Source organism: Amblyomma americanum, chromosome 2 (assembly GCF_052857255.1).
Source record: "Amblyomma americanum isolate KBUSLIRL-KWMA chromosome 2, ASM5285725v1, whole genome shotgun sequence".
NCBI classification, from domain to species: domain Eukaryota; kingdom Metazoa; phylum Arthropoda; class Arachnida; order Ixodida; family Ixodidae; genus Amblyomma; species Amblyomma americanum.
In genome coordinates, this window is record NC_135498.1 from 147,085,089 (window position 1) to 147,101,838 (window position 16,750).

General features: G+C 45.7%; 1 protein-coding gene across 2 annotated transcripts in view; it reads right to left on the minus strand.

Moving 5' to 3' along the window:
- LOC144121877 (rifampicin phosphotransferase-like) overlaps positions 1-16,750 on the minus strand; it is a 145,248-nt gene that overhangs the window by 59,146 nt on the left and 69,352 nt on the right. For both annotated transcript variants that reach the window (XM_077655296.1, XM_077655297.1), the window contains exons 21-24: positions 9,343-9,414; positions 8,149-8,255; positions 7,499-7,571; positions 6,178-6,282 (exon numbers count right to left, since the gene is read on the minus strand). In XM_077655296.1, the coding sequence (XP_077511422.1) occupies positions 6,178-6,282; positions 7,499-7,571; positions 8,149-8,255; positions 9,343-9,414 (357 nt within the window). The remainder of the gene's footprint in view (positions 1-6,177; positions 6,283-7,498; positions 7,572-8,148; positions 8,256-9,342; positions 9,415-16,750) is intronic.

Consider the following 16,750-nt stretch of genomic DNA (forward strand, 5'->3'; position numbering starts at 1 on the left):
CGTAGCAGCGTCTTTTCGCTGTTTGGTGCGGTCCGGCAGTTTCCCGAACTCAGGCTCCTCTCCCTGGAGACGTCGGCTGGCTCGCTGAGCTGCTGGCTCGTCCTCGGGTGCGAATCGCTGAGGGCTGTGTTCACGACTTGAAGGGGGCGTCCGGAACATGGAAGGCTACCCAGCACCTCCACCAGATGTCACGTAGTGGTGACGGCAGTCGAAGCAGCGATGAAGACGGACGAAAGGGTCTTCTAAAAGAAAACTGTTTATTGGCCTGACTTGCACCCAAAATGGACTGAATCACTCGGCGGCGGCGAAGCGACAAGCGTGCTCGGCGGTCGTCGAACAGAATGCCCGGCGCTGTCGGCCGTGCTCAATTTAAAGCTGATAGCGAACTTTCGAGATAAAGAGCGCGAAGTTGCTAGATCATTCCGGAACAACGTAGAATCACCTATACCTGGCTGTGATCAATCGAGATAAATCTAGCCGCGTTTTGCGTCGCAAAAAAAGCGATAAAGTGGTGTGGCGGCAGACTTGAAAAACGAACAGACACTGCAAATATTCGCGGCAATAGTTAACTTTATACCTATTACCAATAGGCAGCTGATTGCAATTAGAGATTTGTAGCCGACCGCTAGTAATAGCCATATCAGTTTTTAGAATTTCGAAAACGCCATTTCACTCGCCGTGTGGCACGACAAAATTTGGCTATTTTGACTAGTTACTAACACTGGAGGGGTTTCTCTGCCTGCATGCTTTTCGAAAGTGCATGTATATTTGCACGATGTAGCCAAATTTTATCTTGCCACAGCGGCGAGAGTAATGGCGTTTTCGAAATCCTAAAAATTGACAAGGCTGTTATTAACGGCCGGCTACAAATCTATATTTGCAATAAGGTGCCTATTAATAATAGTTAAAAAGTTAACCATTAGAATTAAGTTAATCACTTAGCTAGTTAAGATGATTCGCCTGTTTTTTTACGTCGGCCAATGCTGGCATTGCTATGCCGGAAAAAAGCTTCTGTTTACCTCAAAAACCCTACTTTTCTGCACGAGTGATAAAATTCTCTTAAACACCTGGTATATGTTACCGTATTTTTTACACAGACTCTTTTAGACCCTGATTCCTCAATGCGTGCATTGCCGCTGTGGTTCCCAATGAGTCAAAAGCTTTCTCGTAATCTATGAAGGCTATATATATGGGGTTGGTTATATTCGGCACATTTCTCTATCACCTGAGTGATAGTGTGAATATGGTTCATTTTCGAGCATACTTTACTAAAGCCCGCCTGATCATTTGGTTAACTGAAGTCTAAGATTGTCGTTACTCTATTAGCGGTTACATTAGGAAATGCCTTGTAGGCTACAGGCAGTTCAGCATGCAATTTTTTAAGTCCTTGACATCTCCATTCTCACTGATTAGGATTATGCTAGCGTCATTCCAAGCCTCTGGTACACTCGAAGCCATAGGGCATAGCGTATACAGTGTGGGTAGTTTTTCCAGCATGATATCGCCTCCGTCCTACAATAGATGTGCTCTTACCTGTTCCTCAACAGTGCTCTTACCAGTGCCTTACCAGTTCCTTTTTCCTTTTGCATTGCACCTAAGGCTTTGCTTATTTCCTCTTTTGTTACTGACTGGACGTCCAATCGGTGTGTGGTACTGCCTATCTTATTTACGTCCTTTCGATTTCATTATTAACTGTAAAATTTGTGTAGAACTGTTTGGTTACTTTAACTATCTTATGCATTTTGCTAATCACATTGCCCTCTTTGTCTCTTTACGCATACATCTGATTTTTGCCTAAGCCTAGTTTGCTCTTCACCGCTTTTGGGCTACCTCGAATATTTAGAGCACGCTCGATGATATCCATATTATACTTCATTATCTAAGTTATTATCTGCTTATTGATTAACTTTGATACCTCCACCAGTTGTATTTTTTTTGTCTGCGGTTTGATGTTTTCATGCTTTGGGGTTTTTTAGTCAGATCTTTCGTCTCCTGAGAGAGCGTGTCCGTATCCTGGAGAACCATCCTAACGCCTATCTTTGTGCACACTCCATAATTATAACAGTGAGATTATCTTTCCTAACTTGAACATTAAGTTCTTCTTCCTCAGTTAAAGCCGAATATTGGTTCTGAAGCACTATTGTAATTTCTCTACTTCCTCTCACCGCAAACTTTTTAATGAGCCTCCTCTTCACTAGCTTCTTCAGTTACCTCTTAAAGAATGAGCTAATTGGATATCTTACCATCATTTGGTCGCTACACCGCACCTTTCCGACAACCTCCACATCCCTCGCTGTGGGAGGCTCTGCGCATAGTATGAAGTCTATATCGTTTTTAGCCTCATCATTTGGGGCTCTTTTATGTCCACTTCCTTTTCTCTCGTCTGCGGAAGAAGCTATTCAGCATCCATTAATTATTTCTCTCTAAGAATTCGACAAATAACTCCCCCTGCTATTCCTAGAGCCTATGCTATAGTCGCCTACTGCCCTGCCTCCTGCCTTCGTCTTTTGCATTGAAGTCACCCATCAGTACAGTGCACTGCGTTTTTAGTTTGCTCATTGCCGATTCCGCGTCCTCAGTACCTTTGAACGATTTGGTCATCATGGCTGGAAATAGGTGCGTAAGCATGTACAACCTTCAGTTTGTACCCCTTATTAAGCCTGACTACGGTAACTGCCACCCTCTTGTTAATACAATAGAATTCCTCTGTGTTGTCATTTACTTCCCTGAATGCACTTCCCTACTCGTGCAATTTTGCAGAACTCATGTATGTGTTCGTCCTAGTGTATTGTACTTCCTTAGACGCACACTTCTATGCTGCCCCGTGTGCTAGGGGGTCATGGCTCCTCAAGCTGTTATCACAGCTTTTACCGGTCTTCGTATCTTTTTTGCGGAATAAATTTGATTTGTTTCGATTTTATATCTCTATTCATGACAAATCACACCTAATTCTCTTCTGTCGGCTAATCTAGGATAGCATAGTACGTGCCCGCCCCTTAGCACTATACGCCTCATCTGTCCTCATAACCTCACTAAGCCCTATGACATCCCATTTAATACCCACTAGTTCCCCGAACAGCACTCCTAGACTAGCCTCACTGGATAAGGTTCTAGCGTTAAATGTTGCCCGGTTCCGGTTCCAATGGCGGCCTGTCTGGAACCAGAGATTCATAGCACCCTCCGCTGCGTCACAAGTCTGACCGCCGTCTTGGTCAGTTGCTCCGCAGCCTCTGGGCACTGAGGGCCGAGGGTTAATTGCTTAAGTCATGTAGGAGGTTGTGGCCAGGTACTGCACAAGGGTGGCCAAATCCTGTTCTGGTGACGGAGTGCGTGGTCGGTTCTGGTAATCAGGATCAGGTAGCACCGCGGGCCAGGTTTTGCAATTCCATCGACACACAGAGTTTTTTTTAACGCATAGCGTTAAAATCTCCGTTATACGAAAATCCGGTGTCGGCGTTATCCGCGTTGTCGGCGTTTAGAGGAAAATCAGGAGCATCACTCTGGTACTTAGTGTCCAGAGAGCAATCTAGGTCACGTGACCAGGCACCTAGATCACGTGACGTGACCTGTCATCACAACCTGTGCATCAGATGTGAGCATACGGCCCACTGCGGCTGGTGGAAATTAAATTAATGAGTGGGCGCTCGGGAAGAGCAATCTGGACCGCGCAAGCTCCACCACTGGGACCACCTGCCATTGAAAGTCAGTGGCGCATCGCGTGATCGTTGCACCACTGCGCCAGAAGTGGTATGAGGAATTGCAGGGATATATGAATTGTAGGGAATTACCCTCGGCATATATGCGAATTAACACATTACGTTATCGGGTCACACCCTTCAGGCGGAGTTTATGTGCCCCCTCCAATTTTTTTTAATCCGGTGGATAATTGAGGGGCACCGGTATTCGAACCCCGGCCGTCTTATACGCGAGGCGGATGCTGTACCTCTACGCCATCGCTGCGTGTAAGGTTCTGACTTCAAATGCGGACGGTCAAGATGTAGATCTCTTTTTGAGAAAAGCAACGTTCTGTTCGCTTGTGATATTAAGGCGTAAGCGTTGCTTGGCTCATGAGTGGCGTGGACGAAAATTGTAGACGGGTGTTTGAGAACGGAAATTTGTTTACGGGAGTTGTCCGCACGAACTGTCATTCATAAGTTGCATGGGAAATAAATTATAAGTATAAGTTGATTAAGCAACAGTCGATAAGCAACATATATGTAATAAAAAAAATAAAAAAAAATATGTAATAGAAAAGACAGACTAAATACTGAGACTAATTATGCTAAAAGACTAAAAGACTAAGAGACTAATTATAAGAAGAAAACTGAAAAACGGTAAGTAAGAGATAAACAAACGAAAACAGCAACAAAAACAAAAAAGTAAAAACAAAAATTAAAAGAAAACAAATATAAACAATGAAATATTGAAACAAAAACAAAACACGAAAAATGAAGAGAGAAAGAGAGGAAAAGAAAAAGGCCCTAACCGGCGCCCTGCTAGACTTGGCGACTTCTTTTCGCGGCGATAAACGAAAGTCAACAAGGGCAAGGTTGTAAATTGTCGCTCAGCTAGGATTTCGGCAGCATGACGGCCGCCTGTGACGTTGCTCTCTGCGCGGTTGCTTCGCTGTGTGGCTGGCGCAGGCATTCTCGTTTCGATGTTGTCCGTTGATACACGACCCTGCGCAGTAGGTATTTTAATTCAACGCCTCCCACCGCGCTTCTCCGTACTCTCGAGATTGTTTGCTCAGTATACACACCCGGACGCAATGGCTGAACTTGTGTCACTGGCGGGCGCTGGGCCAGTGGTTATGTGCAGTTTCAACGCCGCTTTTTATATTGTTGTCTTCGGTCGCTCTTTCTTTCTGTGGTCGCGTAGCGAGGGCTGAGATACGCTCTTAGGTCTCCGCGTTTTGCTGGAAGCGCCAGTTGATCCACCACGAGGGCGAGTTTACGGCGCCTCCTAGTTTGCTATATATCTTAGACGAGCTGCCTTTACCTTTATATATTATCTGATGGTAGCAAATATCTCGTTCGTAATAAGCGAGTGTCCTTTATATTTGGAGCCGCTAAAAGTGTGCTAGACTGAAACTACCTATTGGTTAAACAAAGCCCCGTGTTTATCTGCGTGTGAGGCTTTGGTTCTAGTGATTAGTCCCTGAATTTTTGTCTGTAGCACGGTTTGAACCTAAGTACATTCTTGAAATAGATAATCTTTGTTGATTGCCTATAGATATGGCTGTAGTTGCTTCATCAACACTGAATCATAGATCTAAGAGAGTTTGCAACCTTTCCGAAGATATCATAGAACCATAACTCTACCCTACATGCCAGAATCACTGGTATAAACTTTGCCGCAAAGGAAATAATTTGTAGCGTGTGGTGGGTATACGTTAGGGAGCTCTCCTAGTGCGATCAAACGGCGGTAAGAAATACCTGGGAGAAACTCATAAATATAAATACTTTCACACTATCAATTGTAATGCAACTTGCTGCAATATTAAATAAATCAGGTCTTATTGAACAGCCAGACTCAAAAGACAGGAATGAAATCGAATTTTATGACGTTTTCCTGTTCGTTATTCATATATCTCATAATAATAATAATAATAATAATAATAATAATAATAATAATAATAATAATAATAATAATAATAATAATAATAATAATAATAATAATAATAATAATAATTGGTTTTTGGGAAAGGAAATGGCGCAGAATCTGTCTCATATATTGTTGGACACCTGAACCGCGCCGTAAGGGAAGGGATAAAGGAGGAGGGAGCGAAAGAAGAAAGGAAGAAAGAGGTGCTGTAGTGGGAGGGTTCGGGAATAATTTCGACCACCTGGAGATCTTTAACGTGCACTGACATCGCACAGCACACTGGTGCCTTAGCGTTTTGCCTCCTTAAAAACGCTGCCGCCGCGGTCGGGCTCGAACCTGGGAACTCCGTTTCAGTAGCCGAGCGCCCTAACCACTGAGCCACCAAAAATAAGCATTTCATTCGTCGCTGTTATAACTCCTCATTCCTTCAGGAAAGGAATTATAATAGCTTGAACATCGAATAACCCTATTGCATGAATATTCAATTTCTAAAGCCTGCGCGCCTGCTAGTCCTTGTGAATATTCCTTTGATTGTGAACCCTGAACCCTTAAGAGTCCATTGTTATGACTTACATCGGAGAACCACAGGAAGTAGTTGTAGCGGTGTACCGGCATCCACAGGGGGACATACTGGGTGGGGTCTGGGTTGTATGCAAGCACTGGCTTTGTGCCTTCTTCCTGTTATACAAAGAACGTGGAAAACAAACTGTTAACGCATGCATTGGTGACCGGCTCTCCGCATTGAAACCTTTAGCTACGGAAGACCCTCCTTGGGCAAATTTATTGCTAGAGTAAGCCTACTAACTAAAGTTAGAAGTCTAAAATGACGGGACAATTTCGTCACATATATTTAAGCAAAGAAGCTCCATAAACAGGACATCAGGAAAGGTGCAGACAGGAAGTGCGCTACCGGCTGCACCGAACTGTGCTTTGAGGTATCGGCTACCGCTGCATGGTGAGCTGCAGAGGAGGAGGTCGGAGCTAAAAAGCCGAAATAAATTGTGCTTAAATACAATCACCAACAAACCGCCTTAGTAAAATGATTCGCCTCGCTGAATTTCAGCTTATGCAAGCCAAGGTTTAATGATGCACTTTTGGCAGCTGAACATCGCCGCTGTGGAATAATCTGAGGCGAGTAGAGTGCAGGAGTTTTCAATGATACTTATTTTCTTTTGAACTTGATGAAACCATAAAATGCAAAGAAACCTACTGAACACACGTTCATAAGCCCACACACACGCAGACGCGCGCAGAGACTTGCACGCATGTACAAACACACGCAAACACGCGTGCACACCCACGAAAACAAATACATGTACACAGTGACCTCACGGCTTTTTCAGCGAGATGACCATACTACTAACCCCAGTAAAGACAATAAGTGACGCAAGACCTAAACAGCGCTCAGCAGTTTAGTGACCGTCTGTTAATAATGTTAAATGACACGGCAAACAGGTGAAGACAGGACTAAATGACAGATGACGATGGATGCCGAAGCTCCAGGACCAGGGTGTCGAAGATACCCCGCAAGCTTCACCAAATATTACGAGGTTAATTCAGCAGCAGGAACGATAGGCCGTACACAAAAGACACACCAGAAAACGGGTAAATCAAGCACGAGTGGCAGCGTCCTTGTCATCGTCGACTGCCCAGCGACACAACATCTTCGCTTCGCGACTGTGCAGCGTAGCAATAGGACAACATAGGACACGAAGTGAATAGAACAGAACGAGGAGCCTTAGAGAGCTAAGGTTCGAGATAAGGAAGCTTGTTTAAGTAGGATGGCAGCGCCTGGCACTGCATGTGCGTCAACGGAGAGAAAAGGCTTAACACGGGTAATTAATATTGTCTGCTAGCAGTCCAAAAGAGTGCGGTGTACATAAAGTGCACTTACCCGACAATATCCTTCGAAGGGTACACGCAAAAAAGATAAACTGAGCGGCGACGTTGCCCCTGGAAGCACTTCGCTAGAAAAAGAAGGAAGAGTTGGAATCATCTGTGCGCTTTTTAAACCCAGGTGTTACTCACCGTACCATATTCCTTTTGAATATAACGACAAACGTTAAGTACAAAATAGCACAAGAAATGCTACCATAAAAGTAGATACTCTAGCTGTCATGTTAACACAAGCTGTTTTGGTGACTGAAGCACTATGAATAACTCTGCTACTGGGCACTAGCTTGTATAGCGTTTTCGTTTGTGCGCGCTGCTTTGTAAGTTGTGTTATCGCGCATTGTCTAAGTGAGTTTTCCTTGTTCCGTCTTTTTGTATTCCGTGTAACCTCAATGCACTGCGAAAAACGAAGAAACCATTGTCAAAACGCCTTGAAAAGTTAGCTTTAGGAGAGCGGACAAGTCAATAGAGGTTGGTTCAAAGATATTCCGTTTTTACAAGAGTTAAATATACAAAATGAAAAGGCATTGGAGTAAATTCTCTAGCCTACGAAAGTAAGAAAAATCTTACAGAGAAGCTCGAAATCGCAAACCATTTGAAGGTCATTAACACAAGCTGCTAAACAAAGTAACAGGAACTAGGAAGCCTTACGCCAAGTTAGCCTTGCTCAGAATTTCTTTCCCAGACTTCAGGCCGTTGTCAAATTCATGGATCATCTCGCAGTCGGATTCCCTGAAGATGGTTGTGACTGGTCGACACTGCAGTACGGAACGTGAATGGAACGGAACGTATTTATGAAGTGGAACTGAACTTACTGCTTGCTCGATATGTATAGAATTCAAGTCAATTTTTAATTTTTCAATTTTACAAAGATTAAATTGCGTAAAGCGGGAAAAAGTTGCTTTGAGGGAAGCTTGACTGGATCCCCACCCCCTTTACACAGCAGTTTTTGTATGAGCTCTTCAAGAATGCTTTAATAAAAGTGTGAGAGCTTCGCAGCGCATGTCGTTTTCACACAGGATGTGGATAATGTTTGAGGCAACAATACTGCAAATGCATCAAACACTCGCGTAACAGTTCCATCGGATACCTGAATGAAGCAATGACCATAAACAAACCCGCCACAAGAAAAACGCGGCAAAGACAAATTCAAAATACAACTACACTACTGTTCGGTAAAACGACGTATTACATATGACTTGTTTTTATTCTAATGAAAAAGGACGACAATTTGAAGTGAAGCATTATATTAGCCTCAGCTGCTGTTGTGTTGCAAATGTCGCAAATAGCACTTATAAGAGATTGACGAAATTGTACCAACTTCGTATTGATGACGGCTTGATTCCGCGCCGGTTGCAGGCTGTGGCCACTTCGCGCCTGCTTCGGCTATCTATTACCAGCACCTCCTTTCGGTAACTAGTGGTCGTCGTCCTTTTTTTCCGCTGCGTCTCTCTAGTCTGCCGCTTTACGTCCTCGCCACTCATTTATCGGCGTGTAGCTTCGATTTATTCAGAGCCACGTTCGTCTTCCTCGTCCCCTGGTAAGCGATTCCGCCTTCAAGGCGCCATGCTTTTTAAAATCGACGCTGCATAACTTGACTGCGAGTACCGGCGCTCCGCGTCAACTTGTCGAGGTGCAGAAATTGAAGCGTAATGCGAGAAATGGCTAAGTTGTTGTCCTATCTCGCCAAGGTGGAGCACCGTGCCCTTCACTCATGACAGACGCATTTCCGAGCACGTGAAAGAACCGTTGTCTTAAAAAAAATCTTGCTTCCCGGATTCGACCTTCCGGCGCCCTTAAATCTTACTACCACCAAATATCTTCTGGAAATAATCAGAAGCTTACCTGAAGCATGAAGAAATTGTTTTCTCTGATTGCCCATTCAATGTCCTGAGGTGTGGTGTAAGTCTTTTCGATCTGTGTAAAAGCAAGCATTGGAATGAGACAAGAGGATTATAAAATTGATTTCTTGTTACTGATTAGTCTAAAACTTATTGCTTTCGCGCCAAGGGATACTTGAGCCGTATAGCTACAGAGCTTAGTATACAGCCGCTTTATTTATTTCAGCACTGTCGTGTAAAAGAAGAAAGCAAGAAAAAATTTCTTTAGCACCGTGTGTCGGACCAAATCAAGAAGGCTTTTCTAGCCTGCTACGCGTCGGCACCGACTGAGGAGACAGACGATCTGCCGCGGATCTGGGTTGAAGCAAAGGGACTTATTCATTGCCTTACGTTCATGTGGCAAAGCAACACCATTGCCTACGAATCTGTGCATTGCTGAAGAGATTAATTTCGACAACCTAAGGCTCTATATGGCGCAAGAAAAGCTCTGTTCACAGGAGTTTTCGCATTTATCTTTCATCGAAGTGCGCCCGCCGCGGACGGGATCGAATCTGCGGCTTCCACCTGACGATCGGAGAGCCATGGTGACTAACTCGCCAGGGTGGACGGTTTGAGCGAAGAAGGAATGAACGGGGAGCCAGACAAAAGGAGCCTCGGGTCGTGGTTACTTTGCGGAGAACACTGATGTATAACATTCGCTGTTTGTCTATAGACGAGCGGTCGAGCCCGAGGTCAGCGAAATCATTACTCCAAAGATGCCTCTTAATCACTAACCATCTGTGAAAAAGCGATAGCATATCCACTCCCCATACACACCAATGAATAGATTGATCTGCTCTCACAAACGCCTTTGCTTGTGTTTATGATACCGAGAGGTTGGTCAGATGGTTCCTTATAAACACAAATTGAACAAGCGAGGAAGAACTTCGAGGTGCTTGCCAACATTTCGACAAGAGGACTTCACTACGTCTGGGCAAAGCGCTCGTAATTAGCGGGGTTAAAATAGGGTCATCCGTCCGAGGAGGAAGAAACGGTGAGGGGGAGGAGGGTGTAAAGCGTGAATGGTATTAGGCCAGGCAAGTTCTTGTCCAGGCATAATGGCTGCTAAAGTTGATTAAACGGTTGGCTTGCAAAACTGTGAAAAGAAAAAGCCCAGCTCAACAGAAAGGAATCTGGGGGTGTGGAACACGGAGAGATAGCAAACGTGGGCTTAAAAGGCTGTGTGTCCAGCTGCGAAATGGCTTGGTGTTACTGGCTGTGTCGACTGGAACTACTTACATAAGGAATTGGTCAGCATGGCGGAATGAAATACAGAAAAAAAATAACAAAGAGAAGAGAAAACATGAGGGGCGAGCTGAGAGAACGTATGAAAGGAAGGGGGGGGGGGGAATGGGGAAGCCAAGTGTTCCTTAGAAATTATGGCAAGAGAAGCGGGGCACAGGGTAAAGTTAAATGTGTTGATTGACATTTCGACTTCTTACTGACGGCTATCGCAATTTACAATTGGCAGTTCTGCGCTACATCTCATTCAGATTCGAACGCATTTATTCCCACGCGTTTGGGACGTTTTGTAAGCCTACAATCTTTACCTCAGGAAACTACGCCTCACCGGGCGTGACAAGGAAACAACGCCGGGAAAACGCCTCATCGGGCTACTAATATTATTGTTATAACAGCTCTTTGAAGGCGTTTTGTGGGCTCCTTTAAAGGAAGCTTAGGCCATGGCCCCATAACCACGGGGGAAGCGAGTGAAAATTGCGGGACTTGCGAATGTCACCGATGCAAGCGACTGTAAGCACATTGTGCGACTCCCCAGCTTTGACATGCTAAACATGACAATGGCGGCTGTGGCAATGATGATAGGCTTTACGTCGGTTACAACGGCATTTCGGCTCACAGACCTGCCAGAGCTGCTACCTGGTTATACTTTAAATGTCGGGCACCTTCAGCACCGTGAATCCGCTGTGAATTTTTGCTCTTTTAGACGCAACATGAAGGCAGCAACAATATGCCTAATAATGCGTGAAAAAGTGCCCCTCCATCTTTCGAGCTTGTTCGATGAGTAACTGTCATGCGAAAAACCAGAACCCCATGATATTTCTAAGGATCTTTTCTACAAAAACTGCTGCTTTGCAACATGTTAACAGTCTGCTAAGTTCTGAGGCTGCTATTACGCAAATTCCATAAGAACGTTTCTTTCGAGCCACTTAATAGCGCTGCCTACCATGTCTCAACCGCCAACTTGGTATGCAATCGCGAAATGAAGGTTACAGCGTCGCTAGAAACATGTTTAATCGTGGACAACGCTGTTTTTTAGCGAGAGCTTCACTACGCTACCCAGTCGAGAACTTCGCTGTGAGTGTGGGAGGCCGATAGTGCGCATGCGCGAAACTAGAGAGGAGCAGCACATGAGCGGCACATGACCATTTTCCTTCGCTTACGGCGCGGTTAGGGTGTTCACCGACATATGTGAGTCAGGTGAGACATGTGTAATTTCCTTTGTTGTTGTTGTTGTTAGCGTATCAAAAGGTGGCACATACCCACACTGGGGGATCGGCCAAGATTGGGTGACTATTCACGTGTATTCACGTAATTGAAATGAAAAGCACGCGGGAAAGCAACACCAGGGGACTATTCCTCATGAACAGAAAAGGGATGAAAGCTTTGATTTCAAAATTAGTAATAATAATATTAAAGACAGGGACTGGAAAGGTTTATATAGTCAAAATGTACTAATTGAGAGGAAACAAAATTTTGTAACCCTTAGCATGGCAGTCGGTGAGACTCTAGCCGGAAATTTAGAACCTGGGTACAACCAGATCTCTGGCTGAACCCAAATATGGTGGCACCAAATGATAGCAAGAGCGGGCTGCTTAAACTAAGACCAAGGGGCCGTCTCCAGCAACCTTCTTCTCGAAGAGGTGTATCGGCGACAATAGAGCAAAAAATATTCAATGGACTCAGGCTCACTGCAAAATGCACAAAGGGGAGAGAGCGCCAAACCCGACCTGTGTAAATAGAAATTTAGAGGAGGTATACGGCACCGCAGCCTCGTCAAAGATACTTCAAGCTACCGAGATCGACAATTAAACTTGCCAGTTCCAAGAATAACTGAGGTGCTGATAATCCACCGACATTACAAGTGTTTTGTCTTGCATGATGCTTGAAATCGCACGTCCCTGAAACCTAGATGCTGTAATATAGGCTGTACACGGGATGATTGGCAACACGGGGCCGATTAGGGAAGCCTTTGCGAGCGTATCAGCAGTCTCATTAACTGTCACACTGCTGTGTCCGGGAACCCATACTAAATGAACAAGACTCAAATGCGGAGGAAGCAGGGACAAGAATGTGTTGAAAATGGGACCGTGAAGATGCGCGGCGAGGGACGAACACAGAGGTGAAAATCGGTAATAACTGCCACTGCGGTAATAGAGGGGTCTTGCTTGCGTAGAGAAAGTACTATTGCCCGAAACTCTGCTTAAAAAATAGGGGTGAAATCTGGAAGCCGCCGTGAAAAGGACCAATCTAAATGCGAACAGAATATTCCCCCACCTGCCTTTTCATTGCACTGCGATGCGTCGTTTGCTGTTGCAATATTTGTAGGTAGGGTCCTTAGATGATCGTCTAGTAGACCCTTTAGAATACAAGGTGGCAAAAGGTTTGCATTTTGGGGGTAAATATCATCGAAAACAATGTTGGCAGCGGGCCCTCTGCATAGCGCAGGAAGGATGTAATAAATTTTCACATCTAAAGGCTCAAGTAATCATTGCACAAACACTACTTGAGGGGTATGGAAACGAGACCAGAGGGCACTAAAAAAGGAGGCCGGCTGACAACAGAAAATGCTGACAACAGAAAACGAGATTCGTAGATTCTCAGGTAGGTCTGCATAGTTAAAAGTTGAAGCCGAGATAAGAGAGGGGGAATGCGGGCTTCAAGGTACAGCACACTGGTAGCCACAAATTTTGGGAGGCCGAGGCACATCCTAAGTGCTTCCCTCTCCGAAAGGACGAGAGGACGAAGTTTGTATGTAGCCGAGCCTGAAAACAATACAGACCCAAATTCCAAAATTGACCTGACATACATTTTGTAAATCATTAATAGCGCATCTCTTCGCATGCCGTACCAGTGACTACACAGTCTACGCAACATGCCCACAGCCCGAGCCCCCTTCACCGCGATCTGGTCAATGTTGCGTCGCCAGGTCAGTTCCTCGTCATAAATAACCCCTAGTTATTTTAGGGATTGAATCTGCGGTATTGGTTGTAAGTGGAAAATGAGAGAGACCACTACAGGATTCAGTAGAGGGAAAACAAGGATGGTGCACTTGCTAACATTTAAATTCAGGTGTAAGTTGCTCAGCCAGTGCTCAAGTATACTCAGATATGACTGCAACAAACCATGCGCTTTTTACGCAGCAGCCGCAATAAACGCAAAGTCGTCCGCATAGACGTAAGTGCGTACATGTCGATGGAGAGGATATGAGCTCAACAGAATATTAAAGAGCACATTTCCTTTCGTTAAAACAAATTTCCATTTCATTCCCTTACGGGCGCGTTTCGGTTGGTCTCCACGGCAGGCGTCGCATGGATAACACCTACCGTTCCGCTGAACGCACAAATGTAACTGGCGTTTTATGATAATTTTGTTTTGGGTGAAGGGAAATGGCGCAGTATCTGTCTCACACATCGACGGACACCTGAACCGCGCCGTAAGGCAAGGGATAAATGTGGAAGTGAAAGAAGAAAGGAAAAATTACGGTGGTTTAGCTGTGGTTAAACCTAGTCGAATTGCGAAAGCTTCGTTTCCTCGGCACGTCGTCTATGCCGCACCTCATTCCGACGCTTTCAAGAACTCAAACTGGTCTCTTCCGCAGTCGAAGAGTCACTCCGGGACGCGGCACGAATTCCAGCCGCATTCTCGTTACGAAACTTCTCGAGTCGTGCGGCGCGTTCTTCTGGCGTCTCCTGAGCGCGTTCTCTCTTCCTCGCTTCGTTCTGTCGTGGTTGCATCTCTTTCGCGCTCTCCACAACGACTATTATACAATACACTGAGCCGAAGCGCATATATATATATATATATATATATATATATATATATATATATATATATATATATATATATATATATATATATATATATATATTTATGAAGGAAGCCAACAGTCACCGAAACCAAGGTGCATAGGGGAACGTTAATTTCTTTTTTTTAAATGTGTTATGCTTATCAGTAGGATAATAATTCTTAGATTAATAAATTGCTTAAAGAAAATTACTTATAAAGCAGCAGAAAAAACAACCATGCCGCCGGTGGGATCCGAACCCACGACCTCCGAATATCGCGTCCGGTGCTCTTACCAACTGAGCTACGGCGACTGCTGTCCAATCTGCTGCTCTCGTGGGTATTTATGTTTACTGGGTGTAAGCGAGCCTTGAGAGTGTTCACCAGCGCCACCCTCGACCATAGCGGCGGACGTAGCACGTCCTGTAATACCGCGAGCGTGACGTAGAACGTCATCTAACGGCGAGGGCGGAAACTGTGCGAGAGCTCTCTTATGCTACCTTTGGCATTAAGACTGCCAGAACCGAGACCCTCGTTAAGCTATCAGCAGTCAAGTTGCTGATGCACCTTGGTTTCGGTGACTGTTGGCTGGCTCCCTTCATAAATTTGTCAAACGGGCCCCTCATTTCCTTTAACGTGTCTGCTGATATATATATATATATATATATATATATATATATATATATATATATATATATATATATATATATATATATATATATACCCACCGCGAGGGGAGACCTCCTCTCCCTCTACCCCAGCGGAGCACATCTGGAGGATCGGGCGGCGACGGCAGCGGCGTCGACGGCGGCGCCATCTGTTGAACCGCGGCTACGGCGTTGCTAGGCAACGGCGGCTCGGTCAGCCGCGGCATACGACATACGGCATACGGCGCGACTAGCCGAAATGGCTCGCTCGCTGGCGTAGAAAAGCGTTCTCTTTAAAAGAGGCGCCGTAGTGAAGGGCACCGCAATAATTTCAACCACCTGGGGATCCTTAACGTGCACTGACATCGCACAGCGCACGGGCGCCTTAGCGTTCGCCTCCATCGAAACGCAGCCGCCATGGTCGAGTTCAAACCCGGGAACTCCGGATCAGTAGCCGAGCGCCCCAACCACAGAACCGCCGCTGCAGAACCCACTTTCATGAACTGCGCATGCGATGCCACCGTGACCTCTGCGAGACATGTGTAATATCCTTTCCTTAAAACCAATTTCCATTTCATTTTCCTTCTCTTACGGCCGCAGTTCTGGTGTCGGTCTCCACGGCTGGTGCCGCATGGGTCACACCTAGCGTTCCACTGAACGCATGAAAATGCACTGGCGTTTTATGAAAATGTGCTTTTGGGGGAAAGGGAATGGCGCAGTAGCTGTCTCAATACCGGCAGACACCTGAACCGCGCCGCTGCTGCTTTCGCTACGTATATCTCGGCATAGCTCAGCTAGGTAACTGCCAATTTTTTAGTGTGCTTTTTACTTGGTACGCTGCCGTCCGCAGCCACGAAGCCACGGTGGTGTCTAGCTTTGCTCCAAACTGTAAGTGAATCTGAGACCGTCTCGAGCACCTATCAACAGGTTTACCTCATGATACAAGAAAAGCTGTACTTCAAGCCCCGTTTTCTCCCGCTGAATTTTTTCTACGGGATGCACTGTTCTGAAGTGCGTTTCGATGCGAAAATATATTGCGAGCTAAGACAGGTGCAGAGCATGGCAAGTAGATAAGGGAGACAGGAGCAGAGGGCGAGTATTATTCAGGAAAAATTGGAGGACGCTTAAGCTTCGCCTTTAAGAGTGGAACGCGATCGCGTGTTGCAGCACTGCCAGGGAGTCCACGGAACGCCATCGCCCGTTCGGCGCGACGCGTGACCGTTAGACAAATCGCTCTGCATGCTACGCACGGTGAAACGGACGCGCGGAGTGCCAAGCCACGTAGAAGCGCTGCCAGGCGCCTTGCCGAAACGCGCGGGACTCAAGTTACAGTCGTAGTTCGTCGGCACATCGTTCTCGACAATCCCGATGCCACGAATGCCAGCATAGCTTCCGCGCGGAACGAACGGGCAGCAAGCCGCAAGCTTCGTGGTGAACGCGCTTTGGATGTGCGCCGCGTTGTTCGCCGCTCACCGCATGATTCCTGCGTGCCCGCACGGCCGCCCTGCGCCCGAACGAGAGATATGTCAGACGCGTCACTTCCTTTCCTTAAAATCAATTTTCATTTCATTTTCCTTTCCTTACGACGCGGTTCGGGTGTCCACAGAGATATGTGAGGCAGGCCTCATTTCCTTTCCTTAAATAAAACCAATTTTCATTTCATTTTACTTCCCTTGAGGTGCGGCCCGGGCTGCCCACCGA